This window comes from Euwallacea similis, chromosome 13, assembly GCF_039881205.1.
Source record: "Euwallacea similis isolate ESF13 chromosome 13, ESF131.1, whole genome shotgun sequence".
NCBI lineage: Eukaryota > Metazoa > Arthropoda > Insecta > Coleoptera > Curculionidae > Euwallacea > Euwallacea similis.
The window spans coordinates 4,962,423-4,981,360 of record NC_089621.1 but is presented as its reverse complement, the minus strand read 5'-3'; the positions used below and the strand labels follow the sequence as shown (position 1 = coordinate 4,981,360).

Sequence of the window (18,938 nt, the reverse complement as noted above, 5' to 3'; positions counted from 1 at the left end):
GGAAAGGTAGTTTTTAGGTAATTAGGTAATAATTCACAAATTAAACGCTTTCAACTGTAAAAAAATCATTTACTATATCCAATCAATTACACAACAAGGTATTGAATAGCCCACCTTAAAATGCGATTTCACGAAAATACAGAGTGTTTAATGAAAAATAGAACATGTTTTGTAACTGCTTCTTAAATATTGCGAATAAATAAAAAATGAGTAATGACTAAAATTTATAGATGTTACCATTTTATCACAAATTTGAAGAAATACTATAAATTAAATTTTTTTTCTAAAAAAGAATGTAATGGCCAAATCACAAAACACTCTATTTTTAATATTCCGAACTTTCTCTATTTCTACTATAGTATTGATAATTAAATTGTGGCACCTGGGAAGCAATACTTGTAGTTCAAAATGTTCATAAACTGAATGAAGACAATATGTGAGTTTGAAATGACAAGTTTTTGCTGCCACGGATTCCACAAATTGCAGGATGTAAAAAATTAAAAAGGCATTGAACATCTTGGCGCCTCTGAAATATACTTATAACAATAAGGTATATTGGTTGTCGGTTTGATCACAAAATTAAATATTATATTATAAGTAAATAAAAGGCTATTATCGCTACGGTCTTTACACTTTTTACAGGTTTACTGTCTACATATATTCACAATTAGAAAAATGAATCTACATAAGTAATACAGGCTACACATATTTTCTATCGCCTTGTAATATACTTTACACTCTTACATATACTACATCTTACAATTATTAAGTTATCTTCATAATCTCGTTAAAAATCCTTATACCTTTCACGTCACTTAACTTCCTTCAGGATTAAATTACCTCTTAACGAATATTTGAGCCCTAAATTGTCTAGATGAACTAGTCTCGAATGCAAAAAGGTTTAAGTGTAAGAAAGATGGATGATAAACTTACAGAAAAAGTAATGAATTTTCAGAAATATTCTTAATACATTAATTACATCGATCATGAAGGACGAAAATGAACTGAATTATACGTACTTAAATATTTGGTTGATCAACAATTCGTCTAAAAAAAATAACTTACACATCTACGTAAAACGATCACGTACTAGTTACAGTTGATAATAGGAGGCCACATCACACTATTAAATTATAAATACACAGGGTGACCCTAAATTCCCTTAACTGACAGTGGAAGATCGCAATGTTTAACAAGCTAAATATGAACCCGAACGCAACTTGAAACGTAGCTACCCTGTATATTATTACACATGATCAACAGAGATTGCAAAATTTGAACAAATTCCCATAGAATGCAGTCTTAGTATACCAGTCTCGCTTTTGATTTACTTATTTATTTTATTTGGCAGTTTTGCGTAAAATTAAAATTAGATACATGGTACTCACTTTTAATTTGGTTTCAAATCAAAAGCGTCAGTTACAGGGTGAGTGAGGTTGAGTCGCCGGATGAACATAGTTGAAGTTGCCATGATTCGTTATTTCGATTATGTTTTATCGAACGCTTTGGTTATGTTCTTCTGTATTTCGTAACGTAAAATAAAAAAAAAATCGTAGATGGACTTTAAGACTGGGAATCATCGGGCTGACCTTCGGAAAATGACGATTTTCCATAAATTTTCTAATTGTATACGCCTCAATAATTCGTAAAAAGACTAAGTAAAACCAAGAATAAATTAACTTAAAATTATAACATCTGTACAGACATTTAATTTGAACAATTTTGCGGTACAATTAGCTACAAAAGCTGCAATATAATATCTCAGTAGCTTGGAAACAGTAGCTTCATTATACAATAATTGGAAACAGTTTCTGGGCATCTAAGCTGTGGTCTAAAAATGGAAATGTTTCCTGTAGTTTCGTCCACAAATACGCTGGACATTGATAAAAATTGGTAACTTAGCGGTAAAGGACCGGTAAGGGCAATATTTAACTTACATTTTTATCGCGATCCAAAATGTACTTAGAGATTAACGTGATATAACGTGCTATTTGAAAATGGACATAAGTTATGAAAATCATGCAATTTTAAAATATTTATATTAACGGAAGTACGACGTGTTCAAATTTTCTAAACATCAATTGAAATGAAGCGATTTTTTTTTCTGATTTTGGCTCAAAAATATTCTTTTAAATTTGCTTATATTTAGGAAACACCCTGTATGTTTTTTCATTTTTTTTTAAATAAAAAAAACTATTGGCCTAATGGTATTCCCAATGCAATGTGACTATGACTTTTTATTAAAATCAACAATTTCAAATTTAGAATTTATCTAATAATTAATTTAGGTTAAGTTAGCGGAGTGCATTAAAATGGTTTCTATTTTTTAACTCGGAAACAGTGCATTGTGCGAAATAAACTCAAAAAAACATTCTTCTTTAGAACAGACAGAATATTTAAAAATAATTTCTATTTTCCTGAAAATACTATGACGAACTAATTCTTTCTTCAAAAATACTAAGTGACCTGTCGGATCATGCGCCACTGTTTGATTTAAAATTTTATTTAAAAATTTGACTGGACGCAGTTCTCCAATGCCCTGAAACTATTCCCAGTTGTATTTTCACCGATTGTGAAAGTCTTCACTGTTTACAAACCTATAAAATTAAAAACAATCGCAATAACATAATATACAAAATGGAAAACACAGCTGATATTAGAAATTAACAAATATTTTGAGATCATTCTAATTGATGGTTGTTTTGGTCAGAACAGGCAGTTTTGCAGCTCTAGAACCAGATGCAGGGTTTATCGCCCAGATTAAGTCATTTTCATTACAACCATAACCCAAAACAAACACTTTTCTGAACCACTCAAAAACAATCGCAGAAGACACAAAAAAACTTATTCTCCTAATAATGATGGCATATTACCGTAGGAATAAAATTGAGAAGACCTTTGAGATATTCCTAAGGCTGCTCTTTGGTGATTCACCTTGGTGTTCCCACGGTCTCTTCCATGCTTATGGGTAGCTCTCGCATCCCTTCTTCGTGAACCGCTTCCAAACTCTGCTGATCCAAATCTGCACGCAGCGAAAAAAAAATGTTTTACAAAACAAGAAAAACTATCAGTTTATAATAAGCAAATTTGTGGCTTCAAGGTTATTTCTCTCTTCTTAATCTTCATCCTCTGCTGACTCTTCTTTATAACCTCTTCCATGTTTAAATTCAGTTCTTTTAATAACAATCAACAAACAATAATATTTAACTGGAAATTATCAACAACAAAACAAGACTAGTTTTCCACGTTACTACTGTCATTTGATATTCAACAAGATTACGGGTCAATTTTCGAGTTTAAATTGCAAATCTGTTAACTGACTTGAATTTGGGGCCATCTTGATGGTAATAGGCGTCGTCCTTTGCAGAGTTCGGCCCGAAATAGTAGCTTGGGTGGGCAAGGTTTCTTGACGAGTTGGCCTCTGTAACGGAAAAATGTTATGTCTAGGCTCCAAATATAGGAAAACACTGAGCTAGTTTAATTTTGGTCTGATTACTTACCTGCAATTGTGATATGAGTTGGAACGGATGACTGCCTGGAGTCAACTGTAAGGTTTGAGACCCAGAGGCCATCCTGACATTGTGGTGAGTTACGTTTTTCACAGCTCCCGAGCTTGCCAATTGGGCTAAAATATTATTTACATTTGTGAGAGGAGTGGGTAAGAAATGAAGTTTCTATTTTTTGTAGTTATTCATTTAAAAGTTCAATAATACAAACTAAGCATTAATAGAACAGTTCAACAACTTTGAGTAAGCTTTTACACGATTTAACAATTTATTTTGATGTGAAAAACGTACTTAAATGTGACGGCCCAGAAGTGCTCCCACCAGCATTTATCACTTGCACAGCTTGACCCACTCCGCTTGACGCACCTACAGTTTGCTGTGTCTGTGCAGTAGGTAATGACATCAACAACTGACCTTGAGGAGTACCGCTTCCCGAAATCTGTCCACCCACATTCACGGCTAAGGAGATTGGCTGAGAAAAGTTTTGCAGCTGAAACTGTATCTTCGCTAAGTCACAGCCCCCTCTAATCGGGTAACCTAATTACCTGAACGTTGTGCAAGCCGGGAATGCTTTGCAGCTGAGATAAATCCAAGCTTTGTACGTTCAAGGTGGTGCTCGACGTTTGCGGTGGCGGACTGGACATTGGCGAGATTACGGCGTTACTTTTGGTAGCGTTTTGCACAACAAACTGAGCAGACGCGTGCGGTTGGGAACTGAGTTTAGATTGAGATTGCGCGAACGGATTTTGACCTCCAGTGGCGCAACTGGCAGCTAATTTTTCTAATAGTAGTGTATTTTCATGATTGGGGCTGGCGATTTCTGGTCTATCTGCCGCAGGAGTACCCACTAGGAGAGCTCCTAATGCCGATTCGCTGCTGCTGTCATGGGGAGTCGATGGGGCTATTCGCTGATGGTGTGCTACCTGACAGTGAAGGTCAAATGCATGAGAGAAGAAATGCAGGATAATACACATAAGATTAGTCACGATAAAAGTAATGTTAAAACCGCTTGGACAAAATGCCTGAAAATAAATTACCTCTTCTCCGGGATGAATTTGTTGCAAAACGCCACGCTCTAAATTAATTGTAGACTGCACTGAAAACTCACCGGTTGCTTTATCGGGACTGCTGTATAAGTGTAACTTGTCCCACTGCTTGCTTGATTGCTTACTGACGACAGAGTAACAGTTTGGGTGGGCGAATTCAACTCTTGCAAGTTTAATCGATTGTGGTTGTTTACAGCTATGATGTTCCCATGACTCACCATCTGATACAGAAGTTGTTATTATACAACGAAACGTTTAGGGTTTTCGAAGCCTACTTACCCGGGCACCACCTGCGGTAAGATTACTCAAAGTCATCCGCCTGGCTAATAATTGTCGTTGATTGGACACGACATTTGTAGAATTGTTTATCGCGTTGACTACAGCGGCACTAGCATCGTTGTTCACGTTGCTTGCCGGTGAGCTGTTCAGCAAACTGATGATATTGCTGTTAGCTAGCATTTTCTGTTGCGTGGCGGCTGCTGCTGCTTGCCTTTTAGCTTTCTCTGTAAAAATAATGAGAGTAATGCAGTAAAAATAAGTACGTTGCCCAAAAAAAAAACGAATTGGGCGAATTTTAGTATCTACTTTGAGATTGTCAAACTATGAAACTAATTAACGAGGGCTTGAACATCTCCGCTTTCGTACATCTGAATTAAAAATATATGACATTTTATGTCTAATTTAATTAAAGCTAAAAACACTACTTTTCGAGACAATCTCTCCTTACCGGCAGCTTGAAACCGCTGAGAAGATAACTCCAGTTTGGTTGCCAACGCATCAATTGCCAATTCCTGACTCGTCATTTGAAAGGATTTAAGATCAGTCTGATTGTACACGTCCGCCTAAAGGCAAATTCATCACATTTTATAAGTTGTAAATACAATGAAGTATCTATTAATATTTATTAAATGAATCTCATTTCTCATAGAAATTTTCCATGTGCAATAGGGATGATTTCAAGGAAATCCAGATACATTTAGTTCATGGATATATACTTTACCTCAAGATCTCCTTTGAACACTTTCTCAACTAAATATTGCAGGTTGGTCGTGCGATCATAGGACAACGCCTAAAATAAAACAATTTAGTTTAACACTTCATGCATTCAAACTGACCGATCCAAGAGCAAAAAAATTACCTGCATGGCTCGATTCATCCTCTCCATATGCTCTTTCGGATTAGGCAGTCTTTGCGGGAAAGAGGTAAAAGCGTTGGAAGGCCAAATAACTTCTTCGGGAGAATTTATATGCACGACACTTCGCACACGGATGTTCATCTTACGACCCGACTCCGTAAAAATCTCCGTAAATTGGTATACATAACTGTGAGCTAAAGTTCGGGTACCTGTAAATAGGCTTTTATTATTATGCTTAAATAGGGTACCATCCAGACACACCTAAATAGAAGCGACAGAAAGTGCCAGTTCGCTCCCCTCGCTTAAAGTCCCGGTCTAGGTAAAGTTCCCCCCAGAACTCCATATTGGAAGGTCGGTAGAATATCGACAATGTTATATGATATATTCGGGTTCGCTCTTGATCCTACAAAGCCCTTTTTTAGTTAACCCCCAGAGCTTACATAAAAAATAACAACCTTAATATCAGTCTCTAAAATATGGTCCTCAATCCTATATAACGTACAATCGCTCGTCACCTCTGGTCGCACCAACGAACGTAATTCGCCGATTTCAACCGGCTGAGTAGGCGGGTCCAAAGAAGGCTCCTGCAGCACAGGAGCCGGAATCACAGTCTTAGCTTCGTCAACTTGACTAAACCTCGAATTTCTCGTTCGAAGTTTGCTCTTCTTTGCTTTACAAAAATCTAAAATTTCAAGCCCGTGATGTTTCGCAAAATGACCCAATTTCCGCTTGCGGGTGGCAGCCATCTGCGAAGCCTTTTGGGACATTTTCCGGAAAGAGCGATCGTTCCAAAGGCGGGTCCGATTGTGGAGAGCTGACACTTTATTTTCCAGGTGTGGATCGGGATCTAGGCAAAGCTCCGGAGTGTGCGCTATTACGATTTGGCTTTCCAGAAAGTCCCGGTCATCGGGGGAGAAGTCGGTCCGATGCTGGGTTAGGGTATTTATGTCCGCTAGTACAGTCTAAGAAGAACACAGTTTAAATCTTGTTGAAAAACGAAAACGTAATATGGGCAGTACCTTTTGAGTAGGCCTAAGTAATACATGATGAACGTAACATTTATTTTCAGGATAAGCCCGCCTATAGTTTCTCACTTCAGCAATTACACAGCCACTATAGAATATGAAATCGAATTTATCCAAGGCGTCCAGAATAAACGGGGGTATCTCCTCTTTGTCCAAATACCTGCTTACACGTATTTTTAAACATTATTATTCATCCAATTAAATAAATGCCTACCGCAAAATTGTGTCCTCTTCATACCCTCTAGTCATGGTTTGAATCAATTCTTCACACTCTTCCTTAAAATACATTGTACTTTTGTTGCTACGATCCTGCAGACGAAACGCCAATGAATATCCCTTATTTCCAGCATAAAGATTTAAAATAACGGTATTCAGTTTGTCCCGCTTGACTAAACGTTCCAAAATTAAAGGCTTATACTGCAACTGATGACACAAGGCGAATGTTAGCATTGACCCCTAAGCAATAGAGGACATTACAACCTGCTCATGATCATTCTCATCATCGTCATCCTCATCACTGCTCTCCTCATCTTCGTCACAAAGCTTCTGCAGTTCCTCAAAAATATCAAACTTCGAAGATTTGGTTTCAAAATCACAAGTCGTCGACGCTTGGTTTTCCTCTTTAGGACTTGTAAGTGGCAGGGCAGCAGCTCGATGAACTTTCAACTTTTTCACCGACTGCTGCAGAGAAATAATTAATTAATATTTGGGTTTTTTTAATCAGATTAACGTTACTTCTCCCTCATCGCATGCTGCCTCCATTCTTTGCATTATTAACTAGAATTAAAATCTGCATCCAGGAAGCCACATCTTTCAGTTAATTGTCTAAAGTTTTTGGGATGTCTTCCATGGTCAATGGTCAGGAAATTGGACTAGAAAAAATTATATTGTGAATAATTTGAGGAAATGAGTCACAACTATTTATATTTAGTTTAATTACTCCGATGAATCTGAGCACATTGTTGCGACTTCAAATGATTCTAGAATTCTTGCTTTGAACGTCAATAGTATTCATTAACTCAACAAATACAAACACATACAATTTGCCTAGTAATAAGTCATTATTTTACTACTGGACACTTATTATAATCGGGTCTTTCTTGTAGCTGTAATAGTCTTAGACTAACCGACTACTTAACAATAGTTTCCTTATATAAGGGTAATTCACCTAGTCGATTCATTAAATGAATTTTGAAGAGTTAAAAAGACAACTTCCTCAAATTTAATGCACGACCATGTGTTCATTACACGCGAGGCGTCCATTTGAGATTTCAATGTTATCATTGGTTGCATATACAACTTGCAATGCTGCACTAGCGAGACTTTCCGTAAGACAGAATAGGTTCCAATATGATCGTATAGAAGATTTGAGAAAGTTGATTTTTTTAATCCTCTAAATCCTCATGACTAAAATATTTCATAAATTCCTTATAGATATGCAAATATTAACTTAAACGCACATGCCAGATTATTTGACGAATACGTAAAAAAGCAGCAAATCAAACGTTGCGATAGACGCGCAACTTTTTTTTTCTTCTTTTATCTTTGATAGATCTTTACCGAAGAAGCCACGTAATCACTATAATCCTCTAAATATAATTGAAATTGTACGTTATGTTAGCTGTTAACTAGTGAAAACACGTACTAAATTCTGTAACTTCTTAAAATATCAGGTGTCATGAAAGATACATGCGATTCTGACGCGTTGGGACGCGTCGTGTGTCCTCAACACGCTATGTATTCTTCTACGCTTACGTCGTGACTTTAACGCATGCGCAGACAGACGTTTGAAGTTAGACAACTTAAGTGTTTTTTTGTTACGTGGCGTGCGGCTGCGTACTGGGTTCAAAGGCAAAAACAAGTAAGTAGTCAAGTTAATATTTTTCTTTTGGGGCAAGGAAGGACTTAATATTGCGTAGCACCTTCTGATTTTGTTGAATAAACGGGAAATTTCCAGAAGGGGGAGCTCTTTTCAGAGTATTTTTAAAAGAACAAAAATGCTTTTGAGTATTTCCATGTTGCACAATGGTTAGGGTCTCAATTATTATTAAAACTTGTAGAAAATCAGCATAATTCAAAAGTAGTCAGGATTTTGAACAGATTGTAGAAATGTTATTCCATGCTGAATATACTGTAAAATGGATGTCATGGAAATCAATTAACTGAAGCAGTCTCAATAGATGAACAAATAAATCTGTTTTATGGAAAAGTCTATATGAGACAATATATTGGGAAATTTGAAGGACGTTGTGGCTATGGTTCCGGGGGAGATTCCATTGAGTTTTTGTATCTATGAAGGAAAGGGAGCTTTTTTGGAATCAGCTCAAATTCCGACACCTCAAAAAATAGATGCAGGCAGCTAAATAATTTTAAGGTTTGCTGATATGTTGCCCATAGAAGTATATTTTTGCAGACAAATATTTTATAAAAATTCCTGCAGTTTTTACTAATTGCCTGGAATACCAAGAAAATGCTGTCTCAAGAAATATTCTACTACAAAAGATATTATAGACTATCTAGGTATCAAATTATAACTAGTCAAATTGATGGTATTTTTTGGAATTGAGCAACTTACTTCTGAATCAGATATTTGAAGATGGACCCCTTTATACAAAAAAAAAGAAAAGTTCTTGAAAAGCAGCCAGGTGCTAAAAAGTATATGTGCATTTCTGGATGAAATTTGAACTCATCCTTTGTTTCTTGTCTGGCTTTTTCTCATGTAGCCACATCATATAATATTGCTCCAATTCTTTCACTTCCAATGGTATAATTCAATGTACCCGAGTGCTGGTCATGCTTCTGTCATGCCTTAACAATTTTAGTCACATCATTCTTGGTAAGATAACTTCGATAAGAGTAGTAGAATCTTTTTTTGTCTCTTCTTCATATTTTAGAATTGGGATTGGTCATCTTTTCAAGGTAATACTTCTTCAAAACTAGAGTTTATTTTCTACACCTATATTTAATCAACTCATAAACACTTTATTTCCACCAAATTTTCATATATAATGTGGTATTTGTTAGATGTATGCATATGCATTGCAAATATTTTGGATAAATTTGAATTTGTTATTCATATTAAAATTCATTTTGATTAAACTTGTTAAATCCATAAGAAGAACTTGGGTAAAAATATTAAACCTAGATGGGCTATGTCTTTAGCAAAAATGTTAATTTTTTGCATGCCCTCCTTCCTTAGCAGGTTGTCCTTTGCTCCATAAAGTGCTCTGATAAAGCTTATCATTTTATTTTAAAAAATATTTTAGATGTGGTACTCTTTTGAGGCTTGTCATTTGACTGTATTAACTATTATGTGCTTCTTAAAAGACTTGAAACTTTTTATAGCTCAGGAATTGTGTCCTAGCAAATTTTATTTGTTTTTGTATTCAAACATCTATACTAAGAATCTCACTCCAAAAGTGCCATAGGGGTGTTGTATTGAGACCTTCACAATTGGAATCTACATAAATTAATTTCTCCACAATTATTTTATAGCTAAACACACCTTTAGGTTCTAAAGATTCCTACTTAAATGATAGCTGTTTATAATATGGCTAATTCATTTCACAAAGAAAATATAAATAATTCTTCCTCTTCATTCAATTAAAATTTTAATCACATGAATAGTTTACTCTGGTCTATATGAGTTATCTTTTAAAATTGAATTGAGGCAAAAGGCTGAACTTGAACAATAATGACCTAATTGATTTTCATAAGTAATTGCACTGTTATTTTGATCAGACAAATATCTGCCTCCCTTAAATAAAAAAATAAAAGAAAAAATAACTAAACTTGCACAAAAAGGGGGCTCCAATACCCAGTTTCCATTTGACAAATGGCAAAATTGACAACACAGTAAAGTGCAGATTTTCACTTTGTGGGTCACTGGCCTGGCAAGTTTTCCATCTAACTTCATACTTACATTAAATTTTCAATTACTTCTTTTACACAATACTTGGGGACCATACATTAATCACTTCAACCCTCTTTTCAGACACATCACAGTTTTCAGTAGGGGAAACTTAACCTCAAAGGTCACAAACGGATCGGCACTAGGAATTAACATTTATTCAAAACCTTGTCGCACCTGAGTTTCGGAACGGGAATTTCCAATTGAGTTTATAAAATTTATTGAGAGATATTCATTAATTTTTACAAAAATTTATAAAATTTATTTACAAACAGTCCGCCTGACCTTACGGGACAACCGACGTTAACCGGACATCTGAAGTGTCACTGTCACTTTGATTGACATCTAATTAGGAGTTGGACCAATCACTGTTCAGAAAATTTGACGTTGAAAATAGCGGCAAAATTGAACATCGGCAAAAATAAACTGAATGAAAATTATCTGGAATTCAAGTTACCCTTAATAGGAAATCTATTTTTCCTGCAATCTCTATGAAATTGACAAATTTCTGGGATGAGCGAGCCTGAAAAAATGTCTCAGCAACCTGAACTAACGCAACTATGTACCGTTTAAAAACTTCAAGGCGCAAGTAGAGTAACAATTTGACTCCCACGATCCTATTAGAAAAGAGAAGGTTTGATTTTTAGATCTTCGATTAACAAACAACTTGTCTTATCAAGCAGACACTTAATTCTTCATAGAAATTGGGCAAGCCATTTTGTTTTCCATATTGTACGTAGTAAAAGAAAGGCGCTCCAGACACGCACGATGGCGCTAGCTTTTGGAAAAATAAAAAGACTGGCAGCAATTAGAAGCAGCAAAAGATCCTGAATATTAGAAGGAGTGACTGAGGCAAAATTGAACCTTAGGAATTTGATAAACATCCACTAAGCTTAATCTTCATTTAAATATTGATTTAAAAAATATATATATAATAAGTACAAAAAGTAATCAACCATCTCTTAAGTGGTATTTTTAACAGCTGCATTAATTAATTCTCTAACACTACTTCCCCTCTTTTTGCTTTTCTCAATTAGCTTTAATAAGTCTTCTTCTGACAAAGGAGTTCCTCCAGGTTTGTGTACACAACACAATTCATCCTCTTTCACCACAATTGTAACAGTACCACTACCTAAATCCTCCTCCTCTATTGACGGATCGACGAGAATTATTTTGCTGGAAAACAATAATTACAGAAACATAGTATTGATGAAACTAAAACTTACTCATCATAAATGGCAAATGTAGTGGCAACTAAGCTGCAATGTACTGTAATAGGTATCCTGTGTTCTAAATTAACTTGTTTAATATCCAAAGCTGGATCATAATCAACATGAGGTAGTGTAACTGTAAATTTTTTTGTTTAATCTAAGTTTGTATATATACACAGAACAATTTACCAGTCTTTAGGCAAGCAGTTAAAGCAATTAAACAAGCATCAACTACACAGCCATCATAATCCAGACATGTGAAGTCTACATAAAGACACCAAGCTAGTTTACCTTTGAGGATACATAATTCCTTTAGGTCAACACACCTATATATATGTAGTTTAAAGTTTTTTTATCTAGTAAAAATATAGAAACACTCTGTATTTACCTAGAACTTTCTATTATATCTGCAATAAGTTTTCTTAAAATTTGAACCTGATTACTAGGAGGTCCAGACCTGAACTTTGGTGAACATGAAGGGGGCAACTCTAAGTTGGATACTAAAAAACCTTCATTTGAAGTATGTGGTTTTGGTCTGCATAGCTCCTACATTGTTATAAATATTATAAACTATTAAATAGAAGCTTAGAAAGGTCTGTTACCGCTTTTATTCCACATACCACAGTGGTTTTACCAATTTTGACAATTGCTGAACCATCAGCAGTGGATATTGATCTTGTATTTATTATGATGGGTCTGAAATCTAGAAATTGCCGTCCATCCGTTCTGAAATCTTGAGAAATGTGGTCTCTATAGTATTTCAAGGGATAGAGTGCTCTAAAATTGAAGTTTATATGAATCAGGCGTGCATTTTGAAGGTTTTTGGTGTGGGATACCTGTATTCCTCAGCCATTGTTAAATAAAGGAAGCCGTTTAAGATTTTTGTTAAAGTTTTAACATACAGTTCCTTCAAATTAGTTAAAGAAAATTTAAACAAGCAAACTAGAACTAACCTAAAACCACATAAACATTAAAAAAAAATTGTTTTCATTTTTCTGGATTTCTCTCCTTTTCCTTTCTCTATTATGTAGACAAAGACAAACATATTTACTGTCACTTATGGCCGGGTACGAGTGATTATTAAAAAAACCGTAACGTACGACATAAATTAAGCCATTTTTTATGGAATATATGAGAACTGTTTTGCACTAGTACGTTAGTTTTCCGGCATTTTATACGGTCATTGAGTGATTTTTGAAATAAAAAAAAAATTAGCCAATGACCACATAGAACTCCAAAAATGTTTTCGCATATTAGCATAAAACCGCTCTGACAAGTAAATAACAGTGTGTGAATTTATCTACGACATGCCTCCAATATTACAACGCTGACGTTAGTTTTTTTGTTAATAATCAATCTTTTTTTTTTTGGTTATGTCGTTGCTATGGTGATGTATCAATATTTATTTTTATTATTTTTCTCAATTGTTAATGTGATAAACAAATAAAATAAAAATTATACAACTACCAAAGGACATAAATCGTATTTCCTGAAAATATGGAAACTATAAAACCAGTACAAATAGATGAAAAGCAGTCTTTTTGTAGACTTTGTCTGGCCACTTCAGTAGTCTACTATTCATTGCTAAAAAATAATGGAAAAGAAATGCTGTTTTCTCTTACAGGAATTTCTGTAAGTGCTTTTTTAGACTTAAACCTAGGATTTTAGTTCACCCCCTCCCAAACCATTTCTTCAGGTAAACGAAAGCTACTCAAGCTCCACAGTTTCCTGTGTCAAATGTTGGCTTAACTTGAAATTAGCTTATGGAATTCAGCAGAGATTTACTGCTGCTGAGAAAAAGTTTCAGCTCTTAGGTCTTCACTGTGTTGAATCAAAAGCCTATCTAAAACATATCAACAGTGACTCCACTGAAGACCCATTGAACATTGCTGATATATCAAGTTTTGTTAAAGTAGAGCATAGTACTGAATCTAATTCTAGTCCATCTAAGAGATTATTGGATGTAGATGCTAATCACTCAGATGATGACATAGATTATGATGAACTTATTTACATTCAAACAGATGAAGGGAAACCTCAAACAAATTGCTTCATATGTGGCTGTAGCTGTGAAAATGATCAGGCTTTGTATGCCCATACAAGCAGTCATTATAATGAGAAGCAGCCTTGTGATACCTGTCATATTTATCTTCCAAATATTGCTCAATATCAAGCTCATATTGAGGAACAGCATCCCCAAGATGCAAGTAAGACGTATTGCTGCGGAATATGTCACTTGAATTTTAAGTACATGCCATTGTATGAATTACATTTAGCAACTCTGCATGCAGAGACTGCGAAGAGTAACAAAAGGAGGCAGAATGATATTAATCACTATTTGCCATCAGATTGGAAATGTGAGGAGTGTAATAAGACATTTAGGTCTAAAAGAACCTATAGCTCTCATGTGAAAGGTAAGGTATTCTGTTAAGTAAGCATTGTCATATATTTAATTACAGTTTGCATCAATTTGAGTGATGAAGGCATATAGTATAGTCCCTCTCAGTTCAGACATTACGCAGCTTGTCCTTCAGAGGTAACACCCTTCAGAACAAGTTCATTCACAGTGTAATATATTGTTGTGTATGCTGGGTTGCCTATGCTAAAATCACCTGCATTTGAGAGAAGGAAAATTTATGACAGCTAATCAAAATTTAAATTTATTTTGTGGCAATAAATTTTTAGTGGTGGGAAAATCACATCTCCATACGTTAGCGATTTTCCCTGAATATATCACATTTATTTTATCGTTTAGAATCAAATATTTATATCTGCAAAACTTACATATTACCTGTTCAATGTGAAACATTGATTCTTGGATCTTGACATGATATATTTGTCAATAGACTATACCTTTGTTACAGGTCATTCTAAGAAGAAATGTCCGGTATGCGGCGTCATGATTACCGTGTAAGTATACGGACATTCAGACTTAACGAATTATGAGTTTAAATTGTCTTTTATTAACTATATTAATGTATTTTTCCAGTTACAATTTGAGTAAACACGTATCGAACCATAAAGCAAATCCAGCGGTATGCCATTTATGTGGCATCACTGCAAAGAACCCTGATAGTCTTAGAGGTCACATATATTACACGCACTCGCAAAAGATTCTTAAATGCGAACTTTGTAACAGTACGTTCAAAAAGCTTTATATCTATAAGATGCATATCAAAAAGGTACACACTGGAGAGAAAAGTTTCACTTGTGATACCTGTGGAAAAGGATTTTTTGCGAATTACCAATTAAACAACCACATAAAAAGGAGACACTTGAAAGAAAGAAAGTACATTTGCCAGTACTGCAAAAAAGGGTTTTCTAGTCGCTTCTCTATGAGGACGCATGAAAGGTTTTAAAGCTTTTCACGTTAGTTTTTGAGAAATAAATCTTTATTTTAGGCAACATACGAATGAAGCTCCATACGTTTGTGAAATGTGCGGTGACGGATTTCGACAGAACGTGTCACTTAGGGCTCATAGGAAATCCAAGCACAACATTGTTGAGAGCAAGAAGGAAGAGTGTTCATTATGTGGGAAAATGTTTCGGGACGATTGGGCCCTAAAAAGTCATATTCGGGCTGTTCATGATTAATTTTTTGCGCTTGATTGTGATTATTTGTATCTGTGCAAAAGTGCAATTCTTTATTTTTATTGAGATTTTTTGTGTTTAAAAAACCGGTTGTGTTGTTGCGAAAAAGGCACATTTCCTATGTCGACTCGAGTATTTAATGATTGTATTTAATATTAATAAAAATTGTTTTGTTAAAACAGGTGCATCATTTTTTTGATTTAGTAATATAGGATGTCTTAAAAATTTTAAAACGTGGATGTGGATTAAAGTAACAATAAATCCCTTATATGAACTCAGAATCATTCCAAAATATATTTAACATTATAGCACATGTGAGAAATAATGATTTCCGGACGTACATTTAACAATATACATATATCAGAATAAAATATATAATAACACAATAACAAACCTATTTAACAGTACATATATTTTTGAATAAATGACTACATATATACATATATATACTACATCTCTTAGTTATATGGACTGTTCCGTCCAAAACTTCCACACTGTATAATCACATATTATAACTTAAATTCGCTCTCTAGCCGGTCTGCCATCATTTTGGCAATAGCTAAAGAACTCGTAGCTCCTGGACTAGGGGCGTTTCTGCAGTGCAACACTCTGTTGCCTATAGAGTCGCTACTACTTTCTTTGTACATGTCAAAGACGAAATCATCAATCAAATTCCCTACAAATCACCGTTAAGCGGGAAATTTTTAAAAATGCGACGAATTACCAGAAAGATCCAGTGCCTGTGCCCTAACTCCTGCAGGGCCTCGTGCTACGTCACTTGTCGTAATCGAAGGTACAAATTTTTGTAATTTCTTCACTTGAAGAGATGGAATGGCGGATCTTATCACCTCTTGGGCGCCTGCAAATACGTACTTAACAGACAATTTAAGGAAACCTGGATAAAGAAGGGCGTCCACTAACTCGGAGAAGTTAATATCACTCCATCTGCGTAAAGCAAATATGTTAATTACGAATTATCTAAGCAGTAAAATGGAAAAATTACGTGTATCCCTCTCTTTGGAAGGCTAGCACAGCATTAGGACCTAACCATACAGTTCCGTCCATCCTGGGTGTAAAATGCACTCCCAAAAACGGGAATCTAGGGTCAGGAACTGGATAAATATTCCCCTTTATCAATTTTGCTTTCTCTGGATTCAGTAGAAGATATTCTCCTCTAAATGGAATGATTCTGGGTGCCTTTGGGCATCCTACTCACAAATCATTTGACATACATATGCATTTCATAAAGTGCTTGTTTTACCTGACAATTCTGCCAGCTTATCCGCTTGAAGCCCACCGCATGTTAATACATATTTGCTCTTCACCTGTTTACCATCTTTGGATTTAATCAAAACTGGGTAATTTTTGTCACTGGAATTTTCAAATCCGGTTACCTAGAAATCTATCCATATATTGACATTCTAATCAAAAGTATCTGCATAGAACCTCAAAATTTAGATAAATTTCACCCCCTTTTTCCTTAAAATCCACCCCATATTGTTTGGTAACGATACTGTAGTCAATAATGCCAGTGTGAGGAGACCACAAGGCTTCAAGCCCAACACAATAAGGCTCTACTTTTTGGATTTCTTCTAGACCTTTCAGTATTTTAATGTCAGGGACTTTATTTTGAATGGCTGGAAATTATATTGTGTATACTTCCCTTGATTGAAATTCAACCAATATGATACCTCTTTTATGAAGTTCTGCCAATCTTTCTACTTCTACTTTGTCAGTGGCCACTATAAGCTTCCCCACTTTTTTATATGGAATTTTCTTTTCGTCGCAATATTGGTACATGAGATGCATGCCTTCCACACACAATTTGGCCTTCAAAGATCCTACAAAGCTTTATTGAAACTACTACTGTAACATATTGAGGGAAATTTTTTGTGCCTGGTTTGTAGTATATCCCAGCATGTATAACTCCACTATTGTGGCCAGTTTGATGTTTAGCTAGTGCAGACTCCTTTTCGAGAATAGCCATTTTTAAATTAGGGTGTCGGAGCATTAGCTCTCTGGCTGAGGCTGCACCAACAATTCCACCCCCAACAACTACCACATCGTATTCTCTAAAAGAGTTCTAAAAGTTATCCCTATGTAAAAAGTGATATTGTTGCAGTTGCTTGATAAACACGTGTCAAGGTTAAGAGTGGTTTAATAATAGATTTTTTAATCGAGGTTTTATGCGGGCTACAGCCTCCAGGTTTTATGATGCATATATGATTGCTAGAGAAACAAAATTATAGACACTTCAATTCCGGCATTTTTAAACACTTTAACACATTCACAACATTCTTAAACTTCTAAGGCATAAAAGCATCAAATAGTTGTAACATTGCTAGATTTGTATATAAAGAACAATATTGATCAGACATAACATTTTTAAAGTTCCCAATTTAGATGCTCAGGGTTATGATTATCTAAATTAAATATAACTTGAATCTCTCTTGCATTTATTTATTGGATTTTGAGTTGAATTAAACCAGCTCTACTCTATAACCTGAGGTCTATTGATTGTCGCTTCTTTCATTTGTTCTTTTACTTCAAATGAGTATTCTTTAGTAGAAAATTACGAGAGTTAACACAAACAAAAACTTTGTCCTAGTTAGTTAAGGTAAAATTGATTTTGTGGTTTAACTTTTTCTTGCCCACTCTGTATAATTCAAAAAGTTATCAAAATGTACCCCTACTTACCTCAAATATGCCCATTAAATGTTATCAACACAATATTAAATGGTCAAAAGTAAATGTTTTGTAACACTTTAAAAAAATTATCCTTTAGCTTGATAAGAATTCTATACCTTAAAGATATAATTTTGCTATTAAAATGCAGAATACACTAAATAGCTATTTTGACATTACATGATAAAAACGATAAAAAATAATTTCAAAACCTTAAATTTGTAACGCTGTAATTGATTTTTCAAAGCAACAGCACACCAAGACAAAGCACAGTTTACCTTAAATTTTTCTAATTTACAGTTTGTGGCTGACCCCAAGATAAAATTGAACATAAAATGATAAAGAAAAGGACCATTAAGACTTAAATTAAAAATATTATAAATTGATTTACCTGTTATTGGCAAGTGTTGCTAATGACCTTCCAGTCGATTTTATTCCTTCACATAAAATAGACCTGGGTTTGCCATTGACTAGAATTAAAGTAGCTAGAAATCGGGATAAGTGTGACATTATGGTGTATTAAATCAATGTTGATCAACTCCTGTATTGTTGATTATTCAAAAACCTAAATTAAATTTACAAGTGTCACATCATTAAGAATAAATCCCCCTTTTCTCCCAAACGCCCTCTAAACGTCACTAAATGACAATGTTAAAATAAAAGTTGGGAAGGATAAAATTTTGATTGATCCTTGTTTTTGGACACATTTCGACACTACAGACAAAGACGAAACATGAGCAGGAGGGAATGATTTAATATTGTCCCAATCGAATTATACAAAACTTTAAATCTACAATGCTAGATGGCGTTCTACCTATAAACGTTCAAA

The 18,938-nt window shown here is 34.8% G+C and overlaps 4 protein-coding genes across 9 annotated transcripts; 1 reads left to right on the top strand and 3 right to left on the bottom strand.

The window, feature by feature from the left end:
* Positions 1-48: 48 nt before the first annotated feature.
* On the bottom strand, positions 49-10,933 carry Spt20. Of its 6 annotated transcripts, none has more exons than XM_066396756.1 (17): positions 10,635-10,933; positions 7,448-7,584; positions 7,190-7,393; positions 6,927-7,135; positions 6,707-6,872; positions 6,143-6,649; positions 5,949-6,090; positions 5,691-5,896; positions 5,553-5,621; positions 5,280-5,394; positions 4,832-5,055; positions 4,615-4,773; positions 4,052-4,429; positions 3,798-4,002; positions 3,501-3,625; positions 3,322-3,421; positions 49-3,022 (listed from the first exon to the last, which is right to left on the bottom strand). In XM_066396756.1, the coding sequence occupies exons 2-17, from the start codon at positions 7,481-7,483 to the stop codon at positions 2,931-2,933; spliced, it is 2,937 nt and encodes a 978-aa protein (XP_066252853.1). In that variant the 5' UTR covers positions 7,484-7,584; positions 10,635-10,933; the 3' UTR covers positions 49-2,930. The 6 variants fall into 6 exon arrangements, with proteins under 6 accessions (XP_066252853.1, XP_066252858.1, XP_066252856.1 ...); XM_066396761.1 differs by having other exon boundaries at positions 3,798-3,996; XM_066396759.1 differs by having other exon boundaries at positions 7,193-7,393.
* A 651-nt stretch (positions 10,934-11,584) lies between these two features.
* Positions 11,585-12,780, bottom strand: LOC136412901 (exosome complex component RRP43-like). Its single transcript, XM_066396152.1, has 6 exons — positions 12,670-12,780; positions 12,436-12,610; positions 12,222-12,379; positions 12,023-12,159; positions 11,849-11,969; positions 11,585-11,798 (listed from the first exon to the last, which is right to left on the bottom strand). The coding sequence occupies exons 1-6, from the start codon at positions 12,684-12,686 to the stop codon at positions 11,585-11,587; spliced, it is 822 nt and encodes a 273-aa protein (XP_066252249.1). The 5' UTR covers positions 12,687-12,780.
* Positions 12,781-13,209: 429 nt separating this feature from the next.
* On the top strand, positions 13,210-15,512 carry LOC136413119 (zinc finger protein 569-like). The gene is made up of 5 exons (XM_066396502.1): positions 13,210-13,465; positions 13,530-14,247; positions 14,698-14,743; positions 14,823-15,185; positions 15,235-15,512. Exons 1-5 carry the CDS (start codon positions 13,331-13,333, stop codon positions 15,425-15,427), a joined length of 1,455 nt encoding a protein of 484 aa, XP_066252599.1. The 5' UTR covers positions 13,210-13,330; the 3' UTR covers positions 15,428-15,512.
* Positions 15,513-15,739: 227 nt separating this feature from the next.
* Positions 15,740-18,730, bottom strand: L2HGDH (L-2-hydroxyglutarate dehydrogenase). The gene is made up of 8 exons (XM_066396501.1): positions 18,501-18,730; positions 17,321-17,496; positions 17,116-17,265; positions 16,871-17,061; positions 16,686-16,818; positions 16,428-16,632; positions 16,149-16,369; positions 15,740-16,100 (listed from the first exon to the last, which is right to left on the bottom strand). Exons 1-8 carry the CDS (start codon positions 18,617-18,619, stop codon positions 15,934-15,936), a joined length of 1,362 nt encoding a protein of 453 aa, XP_066252598.1. The 5' UTR covers positions 18,620-18,730; the 3' UTR covers positions 15,740-15,933.
* Positions 18,731-18,938: the final 208 nt, after the last annotated feature.